At 40.1% G+C, this 26,487-nt stretch overlaps 3 protein-coding genes and 2 non-coding genes across 12 annotated transcripts; 2 read left to right on the top strand and 3 right to left on the bottom strand.

Annotated features, from left to right (window-relative positions):
- Nucleotides 1-491: 491 nt before the first annotated feature.
- Nucleotides 492-1,016, bottom strand: LOC115673156 (RING-H2 finger protein ATL52-like). Its single transcript, XM_030595242.1, has one exon. It carries the CDS (start codon nt 1,014-1,016, stop codon nt 492-494), a length of 525 nt encoding a protein of 174 aa, XP_030451102.1.
- Nucleotides 1,017-3,623: 2,607 nt separating this feature from the next.
- Nucleotides 3,624-3,696, bottom strand: TRNAR-CCG (transfer RNA arginine (anticodon CCG)). The gene has a single exon. It is a non-coding gene; the product is annotated as a tRNA-Arg (tRNA).
- A 1,259-nt stretch (nt 3,697-4,955) lies between these two features.
- TRNAH-GUG (transfer RNA histidin (anticodon GUG)) lies at nt 4,956-5,027 on the bottom strand. Its single transcript has one exon. It is a non-coding gene; the product is annotated as a tRNA-His (tRNA).
- An 871-nt stretch (nt 5,028-5,898) lies between these two features.
- Nucleotides 5,899-10,127, top strand: LOC115672986 (UDP-glucuronic acid decarboxylase 5-like). Of its 5 annotated transcripts, none has more exons than XM_056308839.1 (13): nt 5,899-6,053; nt 6,650-6,759; nt 7,114-7,200; nt 7,402-7,489; nt 7,986-8,077; nt 8,209-8,273; nt 8,356-8,444; nt 8,718-8,795; nt 8,925-9,018; nt 9,150-9,216; nt 9,312-9,375; nt 9,461-9,501; nt 9,668-10,127. In XM_056308839.1, the coding sequence occupies exons 2-13, from the start codon at nt 6,670-6,672 to the stop codon at nt 9,851-9,853; spliced, it is 1,041 nt and encodes a 346-aa protein (XP_056164814.1). In that variant the 5' UTR covers nt 5,899-6,053; nt 6,650-6,669; the 3' UTR covers nt 9,854-10,127. The 5 variants fall into 5 exon arrangements, with proteins under 5 accessions (XP_056164814.1, XP_056164812.1, XP_056164817.1 ...); XM_056308837.1 differs by having other exon boundaries at nt 5,922-6,047; nt 6,655-6,759; XM_056308842.1 differs by having other exon boundaries at nt 5,941-6,051; nt 6,655-6,759.
- Nucleotides 10,128-10,737: 610 nt separating this feature from the next.
- On the top strand, nt 10,738-26,263 carry LOC115672985 (uncharacterized). 4 transcript variants are annotated; one of them, XM_056306589.1, is made up of 19 exons: nt 10,738-11,380; nt 12,420-12,499; nt 13,152-13,202; nt 13,799-14,287; nt 14,386-14,643; nt 15,630-15,695; nt 16,708-16,881; nt 17,402-17,453; nt 17,532-17,813; nt 18,454-18,564; nt 19,993-20,184; nt 21,116-21,391; nt 21,874-22,497; nt 23,449-23,930; nt 24,038-24,098; nt 24,182-24,250; nt 24,682-24,994; nt 25,112-25,289; nt 25,743-26,263. In XM_056306589.1, the coding sequence occupies exons 1-17, from the start codon at nt 11,144-11,146 to the stop codon at nt 24,766-24,768; spliced, it is 3,591 nt and encodes a 1,196-aa protein (XP_056162564.1). In that variant the 5' UTR covers nt 10,738-11,143; the 3' UTR covers nt 24,769-24,994; nt 25,112-25,289; nt 25,743-26,263. The 4 variants fall into 4 exon arrangements, with proteins under 4 accessions (XP_056162564.1, XP_056162570.1, XP_030450857.1 ...); XM_056306595.1 differs by having other exon boundaries at nt 24,682-25,289; nt 25,767-26,263; XM_030594997.2 differs by having other exon boundaries at nt 24,682-25,289.
- Nucleotides 26,264-26,487: the final 224 nt, after the last annotated feature.

Below are 26,487 nucleotides of genomic sequence, written 5' to 3'. Positions count from 1 at the left end.
CACAAGTCTCAAGGTCCCTCTTGGCCCTATGAAGGTCTTCGTCTTTGTTTTGTTTCGTTTTTTTGCTTTGCTTTTTTTTTTTTTTTTGGTTGGTGTAGATGATTGTTGGTCCCATGAAGGTTTAGGGTTCCTAAAAGAGAGGAAAGATATGCTTTTAGCTTCGATCAGTGAAATCTGATTTAGGGGCCAGTGATAGAATTTGTTCTTTGGTTATCTTAGTCATAATCGAGTTTGTTTTACAATGTTCAACTAAACTGGATTAACCAATAAAAATCAGATCAAGTTATGAGATTTTCAGCCAAATTTGAGCACACCCACTTAGCTCTGAGCACAATTCTTAGTTGAATCTATACATCTTGCATGCAGATAAGATATGGAGTGCGCCTGTTTAGGAAATTGGGGCTTCTTGCTTCTTCTCTCTACTCCATTTTATGCATGAAATTGTGGGCAGCACTTACTTCGAGAAAAACAAGAAAGCGCTAGAGGAAATTTCACAGTACTTGATGGGATTGTACAACGATGCCTTCCAATGTAACGGTGACTTCTTGATCCGCCTCCTCGCTGCCGGCCGAGCCGAGCCTCCTCATCGGGATTATCTGCGGCGAGGGGGTGGCATCGGAGCGGCACATCGGGCAGCTCGAGTGCGAGTACAGCCACATGTCGATGCACGGCACGTGGAACGAGTGCATGCACTCCGGCAAGATGCGCAGCTCCTCTCCCTCTTCGTATTCGCTCAAGCATATCGCACAAATGCCATCCTCGCCCACTATCTTGTCGCCTTTCTGATACTTGTGGGTCGGAACCAGATGAATGGCCGAGTTCTCGATGCTGCTCGGCGTCTCAAAGGCCTCGGTGACAAGAACGCGTAGCCGCTGAGGCCGGTTATTGCCCAAGTGCCGCCTGCACCAGCCAACGGATATGCAGTGGTAGATCGTCACCACGAGCGCGGCCGATACCACCCCGATTAGGAGGACGGTTAATTTGGTGTCTCCCCAAGAGCCACCCCCATTCCCCATTAAGCAAAGATAGTAACCAAGGCTCACAGGGTTTAAGGGCGTTCTACATAGTAATGACGGTGATTGCAAGAATTTTAGCGTCTTACATGTGTAGATTATAGTATAATACAGTACAATTCCAAAACACATAACCAGGACAAAGTTATCTTCTCATTTTCAGTCTTGCGATCTTACCGAAGCATATTAAGTGTTTGTAAGTTGTAACATAATCTTCTTCTCCTAAGTAGGGAGGAAAAAGTATCTACTTAACACTGTATAGTGCATGTCGCATCAATTTACACGAGACAAATCTGGTCTCTTTTCTCATTACAGAATTATTGCAATCCTCGTGATCTGTGTGCATCCAACCTTGCCATCAACTCCAAGATATGTGTTTGTTTCTTTTCGTCTTCCTTCTCACACAATTGAGGTAGAGATCCGGTCGCGGCCGAAGCAGTTTTACAGCTAATCAACAGAACCTTCACAAAAACATTTCCTTCTTGTGCGGTGTGGGTTACAGCTGAAAATGGGAAATGATCCCAAGGTAGAAGAAATGAGTTCTGGCTGATCCGTTCATACAGAGTCTAACCAGCGTGTGGACGCCAGGAAAAATAGGATTTATTTAACGCATCACTTGGCACGAAGTCCATACAGAATAGGCTTCTTTGCGCAGCTGGGCTCTCTACTTATCCTTTGGATCTTTCAATTCTGCAGAAGCCAGGCACACAATCAGAAGGACAGAGAAGTATTTCACGGATGCATCATGAAGATGAAAGTGGATGAGAAAAATCGAGTGACGAAGCATAGAGCATGCAATAGTTGTCAACTCATAGGATTAGCAATCGAGTGAGGATAAGCTTTACTTAAAATAGAAAATTTACTCCAAGCTACAGAATAAAGGTGATGGTGTACAGAGGATAATCAGTTTTCACTTACTCTCTTGTCCCTCCAGATACAGTCCATCAACTGCTTTAAGGCTGCTGCTCCAGTCAAGGACAATGGTCCTAGTCACTAGGTGAAGCGCAGGACGCACGAACGAAGAGACTGTCAAAACACAACTCATAAATTAGCAGCAGCAGCTATTCGGCTCATCATTGGAGCCCTCTTCGGGGGCCCCCGAACGTTACAGACATCTTCACAGTGCTTTTCACTTAATCCCCGTTCCCCGCCGTTTCCATTAGCATGCTTTACTTTTCTCGATGTCATGCTAAATCCCAACCATTAAATGGTATTTTCCATCAAAAAAGAGTCGAAGTTTCATCAAGACACCAAGAAGAGCACCCTGTAAATAAATGTAGATAAATCAAACCTACAGTAGAATTTATATATGGGACTCTCGTAATATATATAGAAATTCCACATGCGATTATAGGAAAATACGACGATTTCTCCATGAGCTATATTACCTTCCTACTATGTTTCAACATTGTTTTGCTCCCACTTTAGCTGTTTGTGGTGAATTTAGCATAAAGGTCCCCGCTAGTTTTGAGGCAAGTAAGGAACGAAGTCTATTTGCACTTGCAGAGAAAACGAGGCTGATAAGATTTTGATTGGGGGCTTAATCTAACTTTATTGGTCGTGATCTACTTGTAATGGTTGTTTATCATTATAGATGGTAAATTTACTGTAGGATTCGTAACATGAAAATGCTAACACTCTGACTCAGTAAACATGAAAATGATAACACTTCTTACTCTAAGGCCTTACAAATGATAAATTGGTAACCCCCTTCATGTGTAGCAATCTATCTAAAAGTCTCGTAAGGCTGAATAAAGGTGGTGATGAGAGGAGGATAATCAGTTTTCACTTACTCTCTTGTCCCTCCAGATACAGTCCATCAACTGCTTTAAGGCTGCTGCTCCGGTCAAGGACAATGGTCCTAGCCACTAGGTGAAGCGCAGGATGCATGAACGAAGAGACTGTCAAAACACAACTCATAAATTAGTCAAGCGAAATCATTCGAGTGAGATAGCAATAGCTTGAAATAATCCCAGATAGCGAAAAGCGAATACACGGCCCCAAAACAGTTTTTCCAATTTGGTGTTCTGCCCCCACCCACAAAGACATGTAACTGGAAGTGAACATATTGAACCGATTCATGAGTAAGCCCCAGAGAACCATGCTGGTCTTCAGGTTTATTCGCATGAAAGCTGGAAGAAACAGTCGAGGCACGGGAATTTCATCACACAAAACGTCATTCATTGTAAGAGCATTCGGCATCCTAATTCTTGTAAAGCCTACGCAATTCTCCCCCTTCGGGTTTAATACCTTCCTTCCACTAAAACCGTCGTTTTGCCCGCAAACCGTAAACCGTTTTCTTCATTTGCGGAAGCAACTTACTGGTCGACTCGTGCCGAAACCCAGTAACCAAATCAATGAAACCAGAGAAGAGCATCAGGATATCAACAAAAGAGACTCTTGCAACATTCTCTATGGGGGTAAGACACTGTCCAGAGAAGACAGCAAACTCGAGCACAGCTGCTCACGAGCTGCATTTTGCAGCAATTTTCTCAGAGAATTTCTGGTTCATACAATCAACAGCCACAGAAAAGACCACAAAATCAAGCGAATCCCGAGGGAAGAAGATGACAGACATAAATGCTGGAAAACGACGGGCAAAAAACAGGGCGATCGCAGTGGGATTCGAACCCACGACCTTTAGATCCGGAGTCTAACGCGATATCCACTCCGCTATGCGATCACGCCGTAGTCCTCCCCAAACCAACTCTACTCTTAAAACACCAAAGACCTCGCTCGGAGAGCAGCGCGGGACAAAAAACCGCTTCGTCCCTTACGACCGCCGCTCGCATTTTCAGACATCGTTAGCATTCTCGGCGAACACGGTACAATGCGATCGGGACGGACGAACAAAAAACAACCTTAAAAGACGCGATTAGCCATGAATCGGATCGGAGCTACGCTGTCGCTAATCACTCAATCAGAAAGCTAACCGACAGCGACAGGAACGCTTGCAGAGAGAGAGAGAGAGAGAGAGATGTACCGTAGCGGCGATGATGAGGCGAGGGAAAACGCCGACGAAGGGACCACGATCGGATCTGAATCGGGAGAGTGAAGAAGACGGAGAGGACGAACCGCCCTTTGTCTCGGTGTTCTTTCGAAGGCGACTTTGGAGGTTTGTTGCGGCGATCGCCGTCGCATCCCAACGCGCACGCGAAAGGCTGTGGGATTCTGGATTGGGCCTCTTTCGAGACCACGGGCCCATACTTTCCCCCATTTTTTTTCTCTTTCCTTCTTTTTTTTAACGATATTAGGAAGATATTGAGAATAGGGGCGGTTGGTTCTTGGGTGGTCCGGTTTCTACCGGGGAATCGAGAACCTGACTAGAGAGATTGGTTCTCAGTTTCTAGAATTGGAAACCGAATTGGTGCCCATGAGAACAGCCCAAAACTGACCTGTTCACTGTGGTGCAGTCGATTTCTTTTGATCAACTCTAATGGAGGCTTTTCGGCTCCATTTATTTCATTAGAAAATGAATAATTTGAAAAATGATTTTCTGAAAACGATCAATTGTATCACTTATAAAAATGAGTGAACGAAAAATATTTTCATCGTTTTCGAAAATATTTAAGCATAAATTGATGTCAATAATGAAAATATTTTCCATTAACTAATTATTTTGAGCGATACTAACGATCATTTTGAGGAGAATATTTCTTAAATCATTCATTTTCCACAAAATGAACAGAACTTTTGAATATGAGATTAATCCATCGCTAAATGCATGCAACGCTCTTTGCCAAATGACGAATCCAACTCCGCTTTAAATTAATCAAGGCCAAAAAAAGCTTTAATTCTTTGCGATGTACGAGGGTTACTCAACATAGAAAACGATTTAGTGAATGAGGGTCTCGAAAACTTTGATCAAACGATCATTTTGGAAAAGAGAAAGAAAAGAAAAGAAATTAGCTTAAAAGAAAAGGATAGAAAGGTCATGAATGTTGTGGCTGCTGGGATTCGAGCCCAGGTCTCCACGGCCACAACGTGGAATTCTTACCACTAAACTACAGCCACTACATGACAAGCAATCCGCACATTTTTAAATTTAATCTAAAAAAACCTGAACAATGGGATCACTCGTGGGCATACACAAATGATAGAAGTATATCTCGTTAAAGAGTGGTAATTCAAAACACGTGATGGATAATCATTTATCATCGATAAAAAAACTAAATATAAACGTAATTTGGTATTCTGTCATTAGCCGAAACCATCGAAATGATCCGAAGCAGTGTGCCCTTTTGAGAAGCTGTATTTTTTTTATGAGTTTGGATTGACTGATTTAGTAGTACTGATTCAAAATCTTCCAATCGTGTTAAGTATGTACGATATTACCATATTCACCTGCTTAATCAGTGTACCACATTATCGGGCAACCAAAAAAGAAAATCGGATTTCCATGTTCGGGTGGCCAGATTGAAAAACGACCGAGTTTCCGTATTGATGATGATGAAGTCAAAGGCGATGTGTTGGATCCAACGTTGTGGATAAGCACGCAATCGGACTTTCCCATATTCGAATCCTCATCTCTTCACAAGTTTTGAATTCGTTGACATGAAGCCAACAAGGTCCCCCACAAAAACTTTCCAATCAATGTAATTTTTCAAATTCACTCCGTAGATTAACCTTTTAATTAACATACTCCTATAAGATCAAGGTTAATTCTTTTGCTGGGTCTTCTTCCACTTACTTTAAAAGAATGCAAAAAATCTTTAATTTTCAAAGTATGGAAAGTTTCTTGTTTTAAACGTCGATAAGGAAAAGAAAAGGGTGATTGCACCTTACCTTACCTTACCTTATTTTACCTCATTTTTTATATGGCAATGCATGAAATGCATGAAAACGAGGGTGTGAAAGCCAGCACGCCATGACGTGGCGCGCGAGATCTGCCAATCCGCAATGCACTTTCTAAACCGTCGAACAAGTTTTCTCGGCCCTTTTGTTTCACGGGAGACACTCCAGCAGCAGAACACTGCCAGATCTTTCCCTCTGTTTCTCTGGAGAAATCTTGCCAAATACCTTAAATCTTGTTTTGTGGGTGTCTGTATGTCTCTCTCTCTGTCTCTCTCTCTCTCTGTGCAGTTATGATCTTCGATCTATTTGGTGTCGGTGTTGTTATTAATTGTTGATTTTCATTCGTGGGTAGTGCCTGTTGTTTGCTATGCGTTCAGGTGGGGCTCTTCTTTTGTCGTTGGGGAAGCTTTGCTTGGTGTTCTGCCCTTTCTTGCTTTACTTTCAAAGATTTCGCTGTCATTTAACTACCCTCTCCCTCTCTTTCTCTCTCTGGTTGGAGCAGTTTGGTAGTGCCCCATCTGATTTAGGATTAGCACTCTATATATAGTTGTCAACTAAGCCCATTCATCAGGAAACGGGCAAAACAAACCCAGGGTCTCTGGTTCTGTTGGTTCATATTGACCCCTTATGCTGTTTCGTTCGGACGTCATTCCAAGCATTAATCTTGGTTTTGCTCTGTGGTTTTGATTTGGTGCTTTCGTTTCCTCTACAAGCATTGGTTGGGAAATTCTGTATACGTCCGTGTGGTTACTGGTCTGGAATCAGGACAGTTGAATTTGTGGATTGTTTCGATTTGGTGCGAGGACAAGACTGACCCATCTTTTCTTTTCAATGCTCGGCAGAGTAGATTTTTGTTCACGCAATGGCGAGAGAGGTTGCCAATGGCGAAAACCATACTTCTCCGAAACCATCCCCATCTCCCTCTCCTTTGAGATTCTCGAAATTTTTCCAGGTAAATGCACAATAATCGGATCAACGTTTGGTGATCGGTCAGCAGGTGTAATAGCTTTATGCATGAGAGCTTTGGTTTTCTGTCGTGGACTCTAAACTACCATCCGACTTTTTATGTTCTGAATCAAATTTCATTCTAGAAGGTAGGAAATGTTTGTCTGATTGCTCATCATTTTGACAAGCTCAAGTACTGTCTTTTGTGCTCAGGTTCGCCTTGCATCTTCTTTTTCGATGCAAACATGTGTTCATTATGGTGTTAAAGCATATCCAAATTGCTTTTGTGTAATATTCATATTGGTACTGTGAATATCGTAATGACCTTTAATATGGTTATAAAGAAATTCTCTCATGGCAGTCCAACATGAGGATTTTGGTTACTGGAGGGGCTGGATTTATTGGCTCTCACCTGGTGGACAAGTTGATGGAAAATGAGAAGAATGAGGTTTGTTCTCGTAGCGACCGATTTATAGCCTTTTGACAGGCTTTGTTCTTTGATGGGAATAAGACAAATTTTGATCCTGAAGGTTTTTATTTATTAAACTATCCGATGCTGTTATTTTTATGGCTAAAACCTTTAATGTACCGTTCTGTTGCATCAATTGTATGGATATCGTCGTTTATTCTGTGAATTGTTCTGTCCTAGGTGATTGTTGCAGATAACTATTTTACTGGATGCAAGGATAATCTGAAGAAATGGATTGGCCATCCAAGATTCGAGCTAATTCGCCACGGTATCTCTTCTTTAGCTGGTTGTGTCTCTAGCAGAGCAATCAGACTGTTAAAAATGCCTGTCCGGTGGGAATCCACCCTCGAGATATTGGATTCAATTGCCATCTTTCTATGCTAGTGCTTGCTCAGAATTTTAAAGGAATACAAAGATTTTCACTGGACACCTGGCTCAATTTTTCTTATAGTCTGGCCGAGAGCATTCAAACATGGGGTGCAACCTTGAAATCCCAAATGTAGATGGAGAAGCAAGATTAGTGACCCAGTTTTTAAAATTTTGTTCAGGATGAAGTGTTGACAACAGCATGATTGAGGAAGCATCAGAGTCTATACACTTCATGATACCTCCTGTCTCGTATGCTATTATAAGCTTCTAATCGGTCTCCGAGTCTGAAGTTTACTGCTGTTAATCTTCACCTTTCTCTTCCATTTCAAATAACCGTATCATCACATCCTTGGAGCGGCTAAAGTTGGGAAATGACTTCCATAAATTATATGCAGATGTCACGGAGCCATTGCTAGTGGAAGTTGATCGAATTTACCATCTTGCTTGCCCTGCTTCTCCGATCTTCTACAAATACAATCCTGTCAAGGTGCCTCTCTCTCTCTCTCTCTCTCTCTGTGGACCAGTTAGTTGAGCCACAACCTTCATACCCAACACCCCGCTCCCCACCAGCTTTGAAATTTATAAAAAATCTGACTCAAAATATTTGATGCTGAGCAGACCATAAAGACCAATGTGATTGGTACTTTGAACATGCTGGGTCTTGCCAAGCGAGTTGGAGCAAGGTTAGGGTCCACCATCCCTATTGGTGCCTTGACAGTGAAACTGTCTTTAGCTTGTCATTAGTGCTCATGGTCATGGTTATAGGATTTTGCTGACCTCTACTTCGGAGGTTTATGGTGATCCTCTTGTGCATCCTCAGAACGAAAGCTACTGGGGAAATGTGAACCCGATCGGTATGTTTACTTAGTCAAGACTTAGGCAAAATCTTGTTGGATAATGTTCATAGGAGGTTGAGTTCTTTGCATCATGTTTAACTTGTCCAATTGAAAATGGGTTCTATTCCTAGTGACAACATGGTAATTTGCACTAGGTACCTTAAATCTCTAAGTACGCCAGAGGGGTATTACTTTTGTGGTATTGTAGCAGAGTGTTGGCAAGACTGTTCTAACAAGTTAGTTTGGAAGAATTTTTGATTGATTACTAAAGTGGTTGTCGAAATTCTGCAGGAGTTAGAAGTTGCTATGATGAGGGGAAGCGGGTTGCTGAGACTTTGATGTTTGATTATCACAGGCAGCATGGGATAGGTAAAATGCCACATTTCCTTATGCCACTTTACCTATTAATGAGAAAAGTAAGTTTGGTGTGTAGGTCTTGTCTATACCTTCAGTTTAAACATCTCACCAATTTTTTACACGCCTTATTAACCTTGACAGAAATAAGGGTTGCTAGAATTTTCAACACCTATGGACCCCGGATGAATATTGATGATGGCCGTGTTGTTAGCAACTTCATTGCTCAAGCAATTCGGTAGGCTGGCTGTTTCTTGCAACTCGAAATTTTTCATCAACTGTCCATATATTTTTGCCATGTTTAGACTCCTGGAACGAGGCTACAACCTACTGCATCATTGTCACAAAAAAAAATGCTGCTTTATGCAGGGACGAGCCCTTGACTGTCCAGGCGCCTGGAACTCAAACTAGAAGTTTCTGCTATGTTTCTGATATGGTATTAGAGAGTTATACTTCCTTTCTCAAATTGTTCTAGTGAGGTACTACGAATCAAGGTGCCAGAGCCCTAACTCTATCAATGAAAAATTGAAGGTTGATGGCCTTATACGACTGATGGAGGGAGATCATACTGGACCGATCAACATTGGGAATCCAGGTCATGATGCTGCACCTTTTCAATGACAAATTGGTCCAGTGTGTGACGAAATTCTTTTGCTTCTTACTTTTATTTGGCATTTCAGGTGAATTCACTATGCTTGAGCTCGCGGAGAATGTTAAGGAGGTGTGCCTTTCTTTTGTTTATTCATCCATTCTCGATCTGTGTTACTTTACCCGAGTCTCGTCCGATGTCCGGTGACTCATTGCACCATAGAGATTTTAAGGATACATCATTCTTAATGGTCTTGATGTCAACTTTCCATTTTACACACACTTCTGCGATGTCGCAGCTTATCAATCCTAATGTGAAGATTGCCATGGTGGAGAACACGCCGGACGATCCCCGGCAGAGGAAGCCAGATATCTCCAAAGCCAAGGAGCTGCTTGGTTGGGAGCCAAAGGTGAAGCTGCGCGACGGCCTGCCACTCATGGAGGACGATTTCCGAACAAGGCTCAAGAAACCCAGAAAGCATTGAACAATCACACCCCCACAGCATACAACATTGTCACATTCGAGCTTGAAATTATCATGTTCTCTTTCCTTGTTTCGTCAGTGAGCCGAGCTCTCGGTCGTGAACTTTGAGCTTCTACTTCTTTCTTTGTTCCTTAATCATCAGCATATGGATTCTCCTGCCACACAAATGATCCGATTGGGACAGTAGCGATTGGTATTGTATCTGCTTGTTTCAGATCAACGATGGATGAACTGGTTCAGAGATCATCCTGAATAAGAACCCGTAAGAGAATCAACTTACTGCGCATGGTCGGGTTAGCAATTTCCTTCACGCATGACAAAAGACTGATCCATGCCCGTTTAATACAGGATTCTTCTGAAAATGCTTCCAATAATCTGTAATTTTCTGTTCTTCATAGTAGTTTCTTGTTTTGAGTGAAATCCCATTATGGTAATGACATCCTTTCAGTTGAAATCCCATTACTGTAATGACAGCTTCACTTTAGTTCGAATTGACCATAAAATCTCTTCTTCTCAATCCCAATTAAGAATCCCCACATGTGGTTGCATTTGTTTCACTCATTCACTGGTGTTTGTGTGTAAATAACTGGTAAGATGGAGGAGGAGGAAAAGAGACCAATTGGCAATTGAAATCTCTGCACTAAGAGCCGAATACGTTCTGGCCAAGAGGGAAACTCAAGCACAACAAGGAAAGAAGGGGCGCTTTCGTCATCTGGCCAGCACAAATTGTGGCAAACCCCAAATGTTTTAATTTAAGAAATCTGATAATTGCCTACTCATGTCCCACTTTTTAACTTTGCCCTAAGGAAAACCAGATTCCATCTCAGAACTACTGCTACTACCGTAACTACCCCCCCTAAATCTAATCATGCACTTAAAACTCCACAAACACGTTAAGAAACACGCTCGCGCACACTCTCTCTGTCTTTCTCTCTCTGTCTGTGTGACAGCTAATAAGCCTCATAAATCTGCGCCAATTCATACAGCCAACTTACGCATCTCCGAAATTCAAGAAACCCAAGAAAGAGAAATGGATGCAAAAACCTCCGCCCTCGTTCTAAATCTCGCCCCCAAAATTCTCTCTTTCACACAACCAACTGTAGGTTTCGTTGCTGTTCAAATGTAGAGGGCAGCGAACGAGCTCGACCCACAAAAACGCACGCACGCGCACGCGCTCACTGTCACTTTTTGTCGGGACTTCACTCCAATCCCACCACCACCACCGGCGAAAAGCCTCTTGGAGCTTCTTCGAGGGGGGGTAAGAATAGGATTCCCGAGCGCAGCGCCACCCATGTCCTCCGCCTTCAGCCCCTCGAGGAGCAGCCCGAGCAGCTCAAGGCACCACCAATTCGGCGGCGGCGGCGTCAACAGCCCCGTCGTTTTGGGGGTCTCGAGACTGAGATCTTCCTCGGCGAAGAAGCCGCCCGAGCCGCTGAGGCGAGCCGTCGCCGATTGCCTCTCCTCCAGCTCGGCTCACCATGGGGCCCCGTCCTCCACTGTTGCCTTTGAGGCTTCCAGAACTCTTCGGGTGCGCTTGAATTTCGATCCTTTCTGATTTGTTTGCTAGATTCTTGATTTCTTGGGGGTTCTTGATTTTGTTGAGTCTTGCCGTCTTGGTTAGATCTTGCAAAGTTTTGATTTTGGTCCTGGATGGCGGGTGTTTGGAATCTGGGTTTCGCAGTGCTGCACGTGATTTGGTTTTAGTTTGGTTTGATTGCGGAGTTAGTGGTATTCAATGCTCAGTTTGGTTGCTTGGAATTGATGCTGAATTGAAAGGCGGATCATTCAGCTGAAGTGGGGCTAATTTGCTAGTGGAATCAATCTTCTCAGCTGTCATAGATGAACGAATTGATTTGTGGAAAAATGTCGCTAGTTTGCTGTATCTTCATTTCATTTGGAGAGTTCAGGCTGGATATAGTTTGATGTTCATAAGGAACTTGTGCTCATTTGTGGAGATTATGCAAGAATGACATGATTTCTAGAGAAAAGGGGGCCCCACCCTTGAAGCACATTGCCACCGCACTAGCTAGTTGACCATTCTGATTGGTTTAGTTAATTGCTGTAAGCTTCTAAGGAAGGCATTCTTATGATAATCTTTGCAAGACTACGCCCTTCTTAAAAGCTAGGATAAAGTTCACAGTTTATGCTTCAATGGGATGTCCGATTTTGGCAACATGAAGTAATTGTTGACTTGAGTCTAGTTGGGAAGAGGCTGTTGCCACCAAAAAAGTGTTCGTTAATTGCTTGGCAGAAAATGTTTACATTTGGTTTGCAGTGGGCTCTCATTTTTCTTTACAAGTCTTCAAAATGGTAGCCTTAAGAATAACAAAATGTGCTTCCGTGATAAGTTTGTGTCTGAAATCATGCAATTTTCCTGAAAAATGAAGATTGATCGTTATCTAATAAGACCTTGTTTTTGTAAATACGGCATTATTGCTGGCAGTTGTCAAGGTACAGATGAATGATATGGTGGTACTTTTTCAAGAAACTGTATACCAGCACTTTTTATATATGTACGCTAGAACTTATGAGTTAAAGGTTAGATTCTTACAAGTTGTCAATGGCAGGACTATCTGGCTAGCTCTGCAACAATTGATCTGGCTTACAGTTTTATGATAGAGCACACTATTTCAGAGAGAGACCGCAGGTATGTTGGTATCTTTTAATCTATTGACAACCACTGATGTTAGGCTTTTAACTGTTATATATAGGAGTGGCAACTTCTGAGATGAAGCGATAAAATGATTTGAGCATGATACAACCGAGAGCAATTTATTGAGAGGAACCCGAAACTCACACGACATGAATACAAATATTTCAAAACTGACATGGCCAGACCATGCTTTAACACATTTTTGTTATCTGTCTATTGAGGTGCATAAGTAATCTACTTTGGTATGTGGTATGCAACCTGTTCTTTTGTTTTCCCCTAGATACCTGGGGAAAGGTGCCGGGCTTGCAAATGTTTGAGTTCTCAGTCATTTGAATGCTTCTGGCACCAACGTCTGTTATAGGAGCCCACTCTCCTCTTCCTCCTGCTGCGAACTAGCCCTAGAAAGTTATTAACAAAGGGAAAGGATGAAGAACACTTCCAGCTGTTAGATTGCTCTCTGGTTTCACACATCATTTTCGATTCTTGACCTCAAGATGACACTTTCAATAGTTCTGTTTTTTGAAGCCCCAGGCCATAGCTAGAAAAAATTCATTTGATTATGCTTTTGATTTTAAGTTGAATATTTTTGTGCTGTGTTTTCGGTAATTAGTTTGATTAATTTGCCATTTTACTTCTAAATTGGCAGCCCGGCTGTAGTGGCTAGATGCGTGTCTCTTCTGAAAAGATACCTACTAAGGTACGTGCTTCAAGTATCCAGACTGTTTGATTGCTAATAGATTCTAGATGGATGGTTTTTTAGTTTTTGTGGTTGATGTCCTATCACCAGTTGATTGATTAATTGCCTCTTCAAAAGTGAAGATGAGAAGGTTTTATCGAGCTTCGGAGTTCTGGCTTCTGTGAATTGTAAAGTAATAGGTTTTGAGTGTCCTTAGTGATGCACTTCTTATGCAAGCACCAAAATTGGTTCTTTCCATCGTATTTTTTTGGGCTAAAATGCTTATATAGTTGCGGAAGAATCTTGAAAAGAATTGTGCTTCCCATCCTCCAACAACATCGACTATTGGGAAGTGAAAGGCTGACTAATTGAACTCCTGTATCAGTCCAATTGATACAGATTGAGCTTCTGTATTAGTTGGTCTCTCAACAATAACTTAAGGGCAATCAATCATTGTAGGAATCCTGTAACTTATTAGGTTATCAACTGTCGTTTCTATAGATGCATCGTGTTTAGTTAGTGCACGCCTCATCCTTCTGAGTACATTATGTCTTTAGGAACTTTCTCTTATGGTTTCTCTGTGGTTCAGCAGTTTACGGTTCCTTCTACTTTCACAGATATAGACCCAGTGAGGAGACGCTACAGCAGATTGATCGGTTTTGTATTAACACAATTGCTGAATGTGATGCTAACCCAAATAGCAGAGTAGTTCCAAGTCAGGCTGTACCATCTTCGATGCCTCCTTTGCCTGTGTCCAGTTTTGCTTCTGGAGCGCTTATTAAGTCACTGCATTATATTCGTTCTCTCGTGGCTCAACATATTCCAAGGCGGTCATTCCAACCAGCAGCTTTTGTTGGAGCTGCTTCAGTAACCAAAAATTTACTCCCATCATTATCATCTTTGTTAAAAAGATCTTTCAATTCCCAGTTAAGCCCCCCAAATGGTGGGGAATCTCTTGAAAGCAAGGACGATTCAAGTATATCTTCTCAGAACAAACTCAATCCCAAAAGTGTTGACTATGCTGAGGATCTTGATTATATAGCTCCCGATGTCCTCAAGTGGCGTCTTTTAGGGGAGCATCAGTCGTCATTTGGGTCGCTTGAAAGGTAATTTATTCCGAACTGCACATATAGGCATTTCATAGGAACCTTATGCCTACTTGCAATTTAGCTTGAGTGGGTAATTGACATGGGCTATGACGCAGTGACCGAATTGTGAGTTCCCAAGACATGAATGCACATAACTTCCTAGAAGTAGGTGCAGCAGCACTCCTTGTGGGCGATATGGAATCTAAGATGAAAGGCCAGGCTTGGAAGTATTTTGGCAGTGCTGATATGCCTTATCTTGATCAACTGTTGCAGCCTTCTCCTGTCACGACAATCACCAGCTCTGCCTCTGCTCGTCCTCATCTAAGAGCTATAACAGGTTCTAAACGGTCTAAGCCAGGCCCTCACCAAATTTGGTATGCATTTATTTCACAATTGCTTTTTCATGTGTAAGGGGCTCCCGCCTTATCTGTGAAATGCAGTGTGTTGATTCCTTTTAACCAAGTACCTGTTGAGTAAGTGAACTGAAACTTGGAAGTAATTCATCAGGCAGCTATAGACAATTTTTTTGCCAAAAAAGAAAAAAAGCTGTAGACAAATTTGGAACTCTCTCTCAGATATCCATAGAATGCAAGATTTGATTTGGTCATGACTTATTTTAAGTTGGGTCTCATTTCACTCCCTCCCTCCTTATGTGGCACTATTGCGATGCACTTAGAAATCAGATGCTGATTCTCTAGGATATAAAAGCTTTTTTAAGCAAGGATCGAAGAGTGGGTGCTAAAATTTTATAGTGTTAAGCACACTAGATCAGTTGATGGCTGGTGAATCCATGTTGATGCTGAGATAGACTCTCAAATGGCTTCTAATCAATTTGGCTGACTGTGTTCTGGTTGGATATTACAGAAAGAAATATGTCATTTTTGGTTGGTTCTTGTTTAAAGTGGCACTGGTTTGCTGCAGGCCATAAATGTTTCGTTGAAGGACGTTTTGTAGTGTCATAATGCTCTTTCATGAGATGCTTGCTCTTAAGTACATTTTGTTGTTTGCGGGGGGCTATTTGAATCCTGCTTTCTCTTCCTTACATCAGGATGGATAGCAAGACATCCGCGTCTTACTGGATGCTTCTATTTTACATGAATCATTTTCTGATACTTGTAGGCCTTGAAATTTTTCTATATAGTATAAATGTTTTCTTAATACAGGCTGCATATTGCAGCATGAGTCTTATATTTGCCACGTCTGGTCAAAAAAGATGGTTCTTAACTGGATATGAGGAATGCTGAGAAACTAAGAGTCTAAGAACATAATTTGTCTATCGTTCTTGTATATATCACCCATGTCTAAGATCAAAAGCTTCATTTCGTGATTATCAGTTGAACATGCAATTCTCATGTTTCAGGGAGGAATCTCCTACAAGCACATTCCGACCTCGTGCTCGACCACTATTCCACTACCGTCATTACAGGTTGGCATAATTTATTCATAATTCTCATACACAGTATTATCTCATGCAGTTGTGTAATTATTTTCCAAGTGTTGAGAATTGGTCTGAATAATGGTTGATGTGAGGGTCATATGAAAGTAACTGTTGAGTTCCATTTTTTTTAGTTAAGTTTATTAAACTAATTGAGAGTGTTGAGACTTCAAGCCATACATTTAAGAGTGGAAGCCTAATATCATTTTATATCCCAACCTGGGCATATGTGTCTCAAACCCCTGAACATGCAGATCTGAAGCTTGTCTTTTGTTTTAAATGGATCAACATGTGATGAACTATGGGAACTGGGAAATTGGATGTTCCCCTTTAGCTGTGTATCGGATTATGTTAAAAGGACTGATCTAAAAGCTGAAGCTTGGAAGTGTGATTTGAATAGTTTTACTTTAAATTTTGTGCTTCATGCATCTTTTTGCACTCTTAGGGCGAATCATACTGATTCCCTTGTCTCGTACTCATTGTTCATACTAGTCATGTATTTCTGCTGCATCATGCATGGGAAATTGTACATGACTTTTATTCCCTTACGCAAATTTACACAAACCCTCCTATATTCAGTTTATGTAAAAAATATACCAAAATTTGTGTCTCATTGATTGTCGAACAATTTGACCAAAGAAATGTTCAGCTACATTGGCTTTTGGTTCTGGCTGTTAATGGAAACTTCACAAAGCCATTGCAATAAATCTTCCTCGAATTTATTTTGTTGCTCCTTTTGTGGTTTTATACCTTAGCTCAACTATGTCTGTATTTAGTTCCTATATCCAGTAATGGAACCAAAGCATGAAAACACCTCTTCTTTGTCCTCTAATCTGGATGTTTTTATTTGAGATGCATGTCTTATATAGGCTTTTGGAGCACAGCGCAGTAGTTCCATGTTCCAATGCAAACAATTCTTGCATATATGTTCTTGGCAGGCTGATTTAGCTCTCTCTCTCTCTCTCTCTCTTCCCCCCTGACATCAATTGTTTCTATCATTCAGTGAACAACAACCTCTGCGGCTTAATCCTGCCGAGGTTCGGGAGGTGATTGCTTCAGTCTGCTTGGAGACGTCTTCTGCAAATGCTAACGTCATGACAGTATCAAGATTAAATAATGCTGGAAAGCCAACGATGGATGTTGCTATCAGTGTTCTCGTTAAACTTGTTATTGACATGTACATTCCGATCACCTTTTTCATCAAATTTGTGCCTGTGCACCTTAACTTAATGCACTTTCTCAGATGTGTGATCGTATGATGATTGTGCTTAAAACTTCATTGTTAATTGGTGCTTTGATCACAAAAGTCAATATGAAATGCCATATATGCTGTACTTGCACATTCAGGTCACATTGAGACATACACTACTGGTGCATGTCACCTACAGATCTTTCACAGCATTGCATCACGGCATAACCAACTTCTATATTTTGGGGGGTTGCTTCATGTTAATATGTATGTGTAGGTTATTCTCATAATTAACCAAATGCCTAAGTGCCTGCATGATATTGTATTGTGACTTGAGCTTATGGGTTTAAGAGAGAATATTGACGCATGTTAGACCTTTTTGAGTGGATTTTGTTAATTTTTAAGATGGATTGCTTACCATGGTGCGCTTGGTGTCTGTTTTTTAGATTGTTTCCTAATTCTTAACTTGGATATAAGAACAAAGTGAACTGGGAGTTTTTGCTTGTAGGTATGTTTTGGACCCTGGGCCTGCTGCTCCTCTCACCCTGTCTATGCTTCAGGTGTTGCATCAAATGGATATATAAATTCAATAAAATTTTATGTTCAGAGATTCTAATTTACTTGTAATGCTCTTCCAGGAAATGCTTAGTTCTACTAGAACAGAGTGCAGGGCACGTGCTTTTGATTTAATTCTGAACCTTGGAGTCCATGCTCATCTATTAGAGCCTGTGCTGACAGACATTCCTTCCACCATTGAAGAAGAATATTGTCAAGAGACATATCTTGATGGTGAAACTCAAGTTGGAATACATGGGTTGGCAAAAAGTTCTTTCAAAAGAATGGAATCTTCCACAGCTATTGATGATTTGGAGTCTTGGATCCTGAACATTTTATATGAAATTCTTCTCTTTCTTGTTCAGGTAAATTATGATTAACCGAAACCTAAAACTTTGAGGCAATATCTCTTGCATTTTTAGTCGGTTAGGTAAGATCTTGTTTGGTGTTGACTTATCTAAATCATGAAGAATCTGCATGGCATTGGTGCTCATGAACGAACTCTTTGAACTCTTGAATTCTTTAAAACATTTGCATTGTCAACAATGTCATCAAACTCTTTCTCTTCAAATTAAGGTTGAATATTATTGAAATTGGGAGCTTTGCAAGAGGAATCTGGGACTTCTTGATAATTATCTTAGAAGGTTCAGGTCTCTGAATAATATGGTTTGGATCATAACTTGAAGAAAGCAAAATAAGCATTTAAAATCATAACTTTTATTCCTTCTTTTGCATATGTTTTCTTTTTGCAGTTGAATCTCAAAGATTATATCTGAGATTTTTCACTTCATGGTTGAACTTGAATAATGCGAGTCTAGGTAGCTTGGTAACTCAGACCTAAATGAAATGTCAAAATAGTAAGATGTTCCGTCAGCCAATATATAGAACATGTGTACGTAGTATCAATTTATGTTTTTTGGTAAGGAGTATCAATTTATGTTGTGTTCTTCCTCTTAGATTATTTCAACATAAACTTCTCAAGGGTTCCTTTTACTTATTCAACAGATGGAAGAAACGGAAGAATCTGTATGGGCCTCTGCACTTAGCTGTTTGCTCTATTTCGTGTGTGATAGGGGCAAAATTTGGAGGAAGAGGTTGCAAGGTCTGGACATAAGAGTGAGTGACCTTCTTCCATGTCTATGTTATATTTCCTTCGAAGCGTCATTTTGTGTCCTCTGTGCTCCAAGTAGTAGAGAAGATATCATCATCAACTTCACTTATATCATTGTTAGCATCACACACACACACACATATATTTGATGATCGATTAGTTTATTGAGATATAGACTTCAAAACAAGTGAACATTGAAAAGACAGGCTGGTTTTTTTTTACTAGATGTGAGCTCAAACTATGGATTTAAGTAAGAAAGGGGAACATAGAGTCAAGGTTCAGCAAAACCTGGAATAGCCTTGGCAAACATGTCTCTGGGAATATTATCTTGATTTATGAGTTAGTTAAGGAATGTAGTATTTTATGCTTAGCTGTGTGACATAGGACCTTGCGTTACTTAACTGTGCATATTAAGTCTCGCAAGTTCAGTCAGTAAAATCTTTTGACTGTATCTTTGCTTTGAAAAAAACAAACCTTCCCTGTCTGTTTACGTAAAAGAAAATGTGGTTGCTTCTACTTATTTTACTTCGTCATTTTACTACATACTATTTAGAATGGAGCATCTTTTATTCTATAGTGATTACATGGATAGGTTCTGTATGTTTTTCTTCTTGAAGTATGGGGGTTTACCTGTAGCTTCTAAATCTTTCAGTTTGTCATTGATTGAGGATGATGTTAGCATGATAGAAAGTCTGCTACTGATTAATCTGGAGTAACAGTTTATGTCTAGTTAAATTTATTTTAGAATGGTTCTCCTCATTCAGTAATAAGTACGCAAAAGATCACTAAATGCATCTTTATGGTAGGTTAAGAAGCAAACTGCCAAATATTGTTCAACGACTTTCAGTCTTCTGTCTTTATGAACAAAAAGCAATCATAAAGGATAAAATGCTTTTTACCAATCCTTTGGGATATGCTTTCTCATATTAAGTAACTCTCTTCTGCTCTAACATTAAGTATTCTGAAGTGTCATTCTATAGGACCAAGGAAACTTATAATTAGACTGTTTTTAATAGGTAAGACTTGCTGTCTTTCTCATCCTTCTACTCTAACAGTTACTTTGGATATTCTGAAGTGTCATTCTAATGAACCAAGGAAACTTATAATTAGACTGTTTTTAATTACTTGCTATCAAACTTTTCTCTTCTTGCTTCCTGTGTCAGAAGTTGTGTCATGTTTTAGTCTATGGTACGAGTTGCCGTGGACTAAAAGTGATCCGGTTTTTCTCTTGTTTTGATAGTCGTCATGGTCCATATTTTTGTGGGCTAGGTTATTAGAGACCTGGGGCAAGTGTAGCTTCTGATTGTGTTCATTGATATTCTTTTGCTTGGGATGATGGACAAATCTGCTGTTATATAGTCTTGTATTTTTATGTGTTATCTATATAATCTGAGTGAAAGGTCTGATTTAAGATTCTTTTTAATGATTTTCAGGTTGTCAAATCACTTTTAAAGATCAGCAGGAAGAATTCTTGGGCAGAAATTGTTCACAACAAGCTTATTTCCATGCTAACTAATATGTTCTATCAACTTCCTGATGAATCCACTGACTCTGTTTCAAGTACCCCGCTTTTTGTCTGTTACCAGGTTGATCTTATTGGAGGGATTGAGTTTATTTTACTTGAGGTATGCAAATTTTTAATATGCAAATTGATTTTGTCTGTAGTTGATAGGCTTGCTGAAAGACTAAGAAGGAAAAGATGGGTGTATTGCCGCTGAACTGGGCATGAATTGCCTTCCTTGTGTAGTGGTTTATAATTATCTTTATGTTCTTTTCTTTTTTCCCCGCTTTTGACTTTCCTCTTTTTCATGTCACTTTAAAGAAATAATATTTTAATTATAATGATATGAGGACTATAAATTAAATTAACGGTGAATTTTTTCTTTGCTTTAAAAAAATCTCAAGTTTTAGATAAAGCTTGTTCTATTTCAGGGATTACTTGATCGATTCTTTCTTAGATTCATTCCTCATGAGCAGCCTGTGACTTATTTCTTTCAGAGACAGTTATGCATAAAGATTGACACTTAAACATATTAACTAATGGGCAGACAAAAGTTCCACTTCTTCAAACGTAGTTATTCTTTTGGATATTGTTCTAGAGGAACTGCTCTCAAGTTAGTTGTAAATGGGTTTTTACCCAGTATTTTTTTTTATCTAAGATATCTTTTTACTTGCGGAAAGTCTACTGAAGGAACTAGTTGTTTATCTCCCTTGTGAAAACGTTTGTTTTTAACAATTACTGGTGCCATCTCACCTTAAAATTCTTGAGGAGTCATTGAAGTCTACAGATTCAATAATTTAGCAAACGCAGGTGTCAAATATATAAACTTCTTCTCTAGCCATGTCTCCGGATGATAATGGGAGCACAAAATTATATCTGCATGCACAATTATACTTTTCCAAAATTATTCTGGTGACCTGAGATTGGTTGCTTCTCCCTGATTTATTGGTTGGTTGTTAGTTGCTTGTTTAGATATAATAAATTTGAAAACATTCTTCTCCAAAATCAAACTGGTTCCTGATACATTTTTCCCACATCTGTGTGTTGCTTTGCAGTACTCGCTTGTGAACTCAAGGGAAGAAAGGAGAAATTTGTATCTGGTGCTTTTTGACTACGTCTTACATCAAATCAATGAAACATGTTTAGCAACTGGAGTCTCTGAATTCACTGACGATGAGATTCAACCTCTTGCAACGTTGCTCACTCTGGCTGACGCACCTGAAGCTTTTTATATTTCTGTTAAACTGGGAGTACAAGGAATTGGTGAGATCTTGAGAAGGTCAATATCTGATGCATTGGACAGATATCCGAATAGCGAACGACTAAATATGGTACTCTACCTTCGCTGGATCTCTGTTTTACCTTCTGTTGCATTTTCTTGTTTTGAGTTTCAAGGAAAATATGTTGGTATATGTGCAAGATCTAAATGTTATATTTTTTTTATTTTGTGTGAGCATCTGTGCATGTAGGCATACATTTGTACCTGGATTACTGTTTTTAAGAGTTTTACATGTTCCTTTGACATGAGGGTTTTGATGCATAATGCAGCCGCCTCATTTTCCCCTTTTTTGTTCTGTTTCTCTCAAAAGTTAGGGGAGACTCATCCTCCTTTGCCTATTGCTTGAGGGGGAGTAGTGTTTTTTTTGTTCCAGTTTCTTTTTCTCCATCTTTTCAGAACGGTTCCTCCTAATTTATACACGTGAAGTCTTGCATCCCTTGGATGACACTTCAGCTTTTGCTAACAAGTTTGGCCGCTAATGATGATGTTACTTACTCTTAGCTCTAAATCCGGGATATTGTTTTTGTTTTGCAGCTCTTGGAATACATAACCGAGAGATTTGATGTGTTAGTGAGTTCATTTAGTCACTTAGACAAGGAGTTTTCTCATATGGTACCTATCACAAAGTCCTTCAAGGTTCTCGAGAAAATTGGAGAAACATCCTTACGAAATGGTATCGGCAAAGACGTAAATCTCCATTGGTCCACATTACATTCACTCCTTCATTCGGAAAGAACTTCATGCCGTCGAAATGGTTACATATGGTTAGGAGATTTGCTTATAGCAGAAATTAATGAGGAAAAGGATGCTAGTATATGGTCAAATATAAAAACGTTGCAGCAGAGAATCACTTATGCCGGAGCTTCTGATTATTCTGTTGCTTCAGATATCCCTTTGTCTGTATGGCTTTTGTGTGGGCTTTTGAAATCAAAGCACAACAGTATTAGATGGGGTTTCCTGTTTGTTCTGGAGAGGCTTCTTATGCGTTGCAAATTTTTGCTGGATGAGAAGGAAATGCAGCAGTTTAACAGCAGTGGTCCTGATCACTCTTTTGATGACAGCCGTCTTAAGAAGGCAAATGCAGTAATAGACATCATGAGCAGTGCTTTATTACTGGTTTTCCAGATAAATGAAACTGACCGCATGAATATTTTAAAGGTATGTTGCTTGCAGAACCTATCCTAGCTGACTGTGGTTTCTGAACCTTGAAATGTGACATATGCAAGGGAAAACATTACTCTACAAGAATCGGTCAAGAGTACACTTTCAATACGTTACTGAAAGATCATTATTCTCGTGCTTCATTGGGCCTTCTAAGTGCTATTAATGTTCCGATTTGCACTTGGGTGATACATGTGATTAGAATGCCGTGGGATCTAATAATATGCAGCTGATATTAAGAACTGCCACATATGATGGGGCAAACACTGATAAACCCAGCTATTGATCCTGTTGCATTTGCTGTTATATTGTCGACGTGATTGGTAGTTTCTTGTTTAACTAGTGATATTTCTGAAAAATATGTGGAAAATTAGATATGTTCTGTATCTATTTTACTGTCATGCAAAGCTAGATATTGCGTATTCCTCAGCCAAAACATATATATTCATTCTCTTCGTCACTAGATAAGCTTGTAACAACTCTAATCATAAGGCAGAGCAGCATGCACAAAGAAGCAGCTCTTAGTTGATGTAGTGCTTTTTGTTTTTTGTTTGGGCCTAAATCTTATATGGCAGTTTAAGTGAAAGCTTTTTAAATATATCATCTTTTCAAGCTTTTAATTATATAGTCCGTTGCAATGCTTTTGATTAGTTAGTAAGAATTAATTATATAGTCCACCGCAAAGTTTTTGATTAGCTAGTAAGAAAAGGATGTTGGCATGGTGAGACTGATTCTTGCTGAGCCTGCTCAACTCATGAAAATTTATCAGAGTTACTTCTGGTCAGAGATACTGTTTGGCTTTAGTTGTTTGAGTAGCACCAAGTGATTAACTTGAATCGGATGCTTTAAGTTGTTAACATGTTTAACAGCTACTTCTGCAATTTCTTTTAAAAAAAATTATAGGTATTTTATTATCCTAACTGTATTTTTTTCTCTGTTAATACATAGATGTGTGATATTCTTTTCTCTCAAGTGTGTCTCAAAGTTCCACCGGCAAGTTCCACTCAAATTGGAGAGGGAGTGCGTGTCGCCAGTGAGAATAAGAAAAAGGATCTTGGTGAACCAGCTCCTCCACAAGAGAACTGTCTCCGAGGGGAATCTATGGAAGAAGCTCATAGCAGAGCCAACAATAATGGTAACTTCTATCATGGGACAGCTTCAATGGCCGCATTACTTCTGCAAGGACGCGCTGTTGTTCCCATGCAATTAGTTGCCCGTGTTCCTGCTGCTTTATTCTATTGGCCATTGATTCAACTCGCTAGTGCTGCAACAGACAACATTGCATTGGGTGTTGCTGTTGGAAGCAAAGGAAGGGGCAACCTACCTGGGGCAGGATCAGACATTCGGGCTACCCTTTTGTTGCTTCTAATTGGTAAATGCACTGTGGACCCTTCTGCTTTTGAAGAAGTCGGTGGAGAAGAATTCTTCAGGTGATCGCATTTACCTCTCATCCCCATGAAGTTTTTTTTTTTTTTTAATCATGTCTTAGATTTTGGGGTATGTGAAGGGTCTAAGCACTGGTTTTGTCAACTTGCAGAGAACTTTTAGATGACACAGACTCAAGAGTAGCTTATTATTCTTCAGCTTTTCTTTTGAAGGCAAGAAAGCATCTCTATTTTCCATCTACTAGCATTCTCGTTTTCTTGGAGATCTGCTGATTTTCATGTTATGACATATGCAGAGGATGATGACGGAGAAACCTGAGAAGTATCAACACATGCTTCAGAATCTTGTTTTTAAAGCTCAGCAGGTAAGGCATGTAGTGATGGTTTGTCTGCATGTTAGTGTTACTCACAAACTCACAGTAATTAAGCTAATAATTGTTTTATGACAACACACCATTTATCCTGTAGACAGTTTAGAGAAAGTTTGACAGTCATCCTATAAGCAGATCTAGAAAAGGAACGGTACCAAAAATAGACTAAACTCACGGATGGTTTTAACATGTCATTTTGATAATGCACCTCAGTAGTTTGGATAATGTTGTTGCAAATAGGCTTTAACGAGTTACATTTGAGGAGATATTATGGAAAACCAAAATCCTATAAACCTGATGTTAGTTTAGAGGACAGGGTACCACTTGTCCTTCCATTTCTTATTGGACTTGTAAGATGTATGCTTGACCTATTTCGTATGGGGAGTTTGCTTCTCACTTGTTGGGGTTTTATTGCTGCTTTGCAGAGCAACAATGAGAAGTTGTTGGAGAATCCATATCTTCAGATGCGTGGCATACTTCAGTTGGCAAACGATCTTGGGGTTGAGTTGTAACATCAAGTTAGTCATTATGAGAGAAAAGTTGAGACCTAATGCACATACTGTTCACATCCTGATAAGCAAAGCTTAAGTTCCCTCAAAATGATCTGGAAATGGAAATGGGGACCTTCTCCCACGAACATTGTGGATCAGAATAAGTTTGAGTCTTCCCCAGAAAGGGATATGTTTCAAAGTTGATTTTGGAGCTATGGTATGGGACGGAGTTAGAAAATTCACTGGGGTATGATACATTCTCTGGGATGAGCCATCATCATCCTTGATGTTTTTCCGGATGCAGAAGTGGAGTGATGGAGTGCATGCTTACGAAACATTACTCCTCCTGGTTGTACATGTGTAGGGCTAGCTATCATTGGAAAAACTTATCTCGGGAAATCTGTGATGTAAAGCTGACAGCTCAGAACTTGAGGTTTTCCAGGTTGTTGCACCGTGCAGTCCCTGGAGGATACTATTAGTATGCTGACTCACATCAGATCATGTTCGCCTCCCGAAGTTCAGGGGATCGAACATACCCTCGGGTACTCATCTTGGCCATTTTGTCCTTTCTCCACTCATTTCTATTGTAGCTTCTGAGTGTGCTTGGCCGTGACACTGGTAAACTAATCAAATTCCTATATATGTATATATGTTGTTCTGGGAAGACTAGTTTCCTTCACTGTTTTAGGAAGATATATCCTGGCTTTGTTTGGAGTGAATTAGGGTCCAAAGTGATAGTTTCTCCTCTGTAATTGTCTTGTACTAGGAGCATCAAGTTACCGGGACATTCATAATATTGCTTTGCCATCGTTGAGACACATTCTCAGCGGGACGGGCTCTCCTATGCGATAGTCAGGCTCATATACGTGAGGCCCACGGAGCTATGGGAGAGTCTGTGCTTGCTTCGAGTGTATAATAGCTTGCATCATTTTTTTTCACATTTTTGGCTTTGAGATGGCTTTTTGTTTGTGTTTTTTCTTAATGTTTTGAAGCAGTTCGGGCGTCCATTGTACATGCAGGAGAAGTTTGATGGACCTCTGGAAGAATTCTTTTTGTTTCCTTGTTCAGATTTTTGCAGCCTCTGTAGCATCTCAGCAATGTGGATACGATGATATGACCATCTACATGAGCAATAATAGTTTCTCAAGTTCTCGAATTGACTTGAGAAGTCGATGCGAGGTCTTGTCGATGAAGAGGACCGTGATTTTGTACCTTCTGTATGTGTAGGACCGGCAACTACTTGATTTGCGATACAAGGGCTCTGAAGAAGGCGCCATTGAGGATGCTAAGTATTAGGGGCATCTTCAATGTCTGCCTAGTCTGGTTCTTGATCTGTTCATTAATTATTTTGGACTGTTGTACATATTTGTTCTTTTCTTTTATGTGGTTATGGCCTCTTCCCCTGTTTTGGCTGCTTCAAACTAATTTGCGGTTGTTGTAAAATTAATTGGTTGAGAGAGTTTGCCCATGTGTGAATGAAATTTTGAAGTAATGAAAGCAGAAAGTTTTGTTTGAACCAGGGAAATCACCCAGCAAATTGGACTCTCATCAAGTGTCGTCTAGATTTGCAAAACTTTAATTTACATGAAATTAGCTAGAGAAAAGTAACATGCAGGGTCCGTAACACAACATGATCACAATCGATTATTATATCGAGGTGGTGCTATTTTCGTCATGTGCCTGATGACGAGACCGAAATCAGCGTGAAAGCAAGAGTATCATTATACTGTAGAATACCAA

This window comes from Syzygium oleosum, unplaced genomic scaffold (assembly GCF_021117445.2).
Source record: "Syzygium oleosum isolate NSW1041296 unplaced genomic scaffold, Sole_v2.1 Sole_v2.02, whole genome shotgun sequence".
Taxonomy (NCBI): Eukaryota; Viridiplantae; Streptophyta; class Magnoliopsida; order Myrtales; family Myrtaceae; genus Syzygium; species Syzygium oleosum.
This window is presented reverse-complemented; position numbering and strand designations above follow the sequence as displayed.

Coding starts and splice junctions, on each gene's coding strand:
- LOC115673156 (XM_030595242.1), bottom strand. CDS start 1,016: ATGGGGAATGGGGGTGGCTCTTGGGGAGACACCAAATTAACCGTCCTC.
- LOC115672986 (XM_056308839.1), top strand. CDS start 6,670: ATGGCGAGAGAGGTTGCCAATGGCGAAAACCATACTTCTCCGAAACCA. Junction 9,019..9,149: donor TTCATTGCTCAAGCAATTCG/GTAGGCTGGCTG, acceptor TGCTTTATGCAG/GGACGAGCCCTTGACTGTCC. Junction 9,502..9,667: donor TCGCGGAGAATGTTAAGGAG/GTGTGCCTTTCT, acceptor GCGATGTCGCAG/CTTATCAATCCTAATGTGAA.
- LOC115672985 (XM_056306589.1), top strand. CDS start 11,144: ATGTCCTCCGCCTTCAGCCCCTCGAGGAGCAGCCCGAGCAGCTCAAGG. Junction 15,696..16,707: donor TTCCACTACCGTCATTACAG/GTTGGCATAATT, acceptor TCTATCATTCAG/TGAACAACAACCTCTGCGGC. Junction 24,251..24,681: donor TTGTTTTTAAAGCTCAGCAG/GTAAGGCATGTA, acceptor GCTGCTTTGCAG/AGCAACAATGAGAAGTTGTT.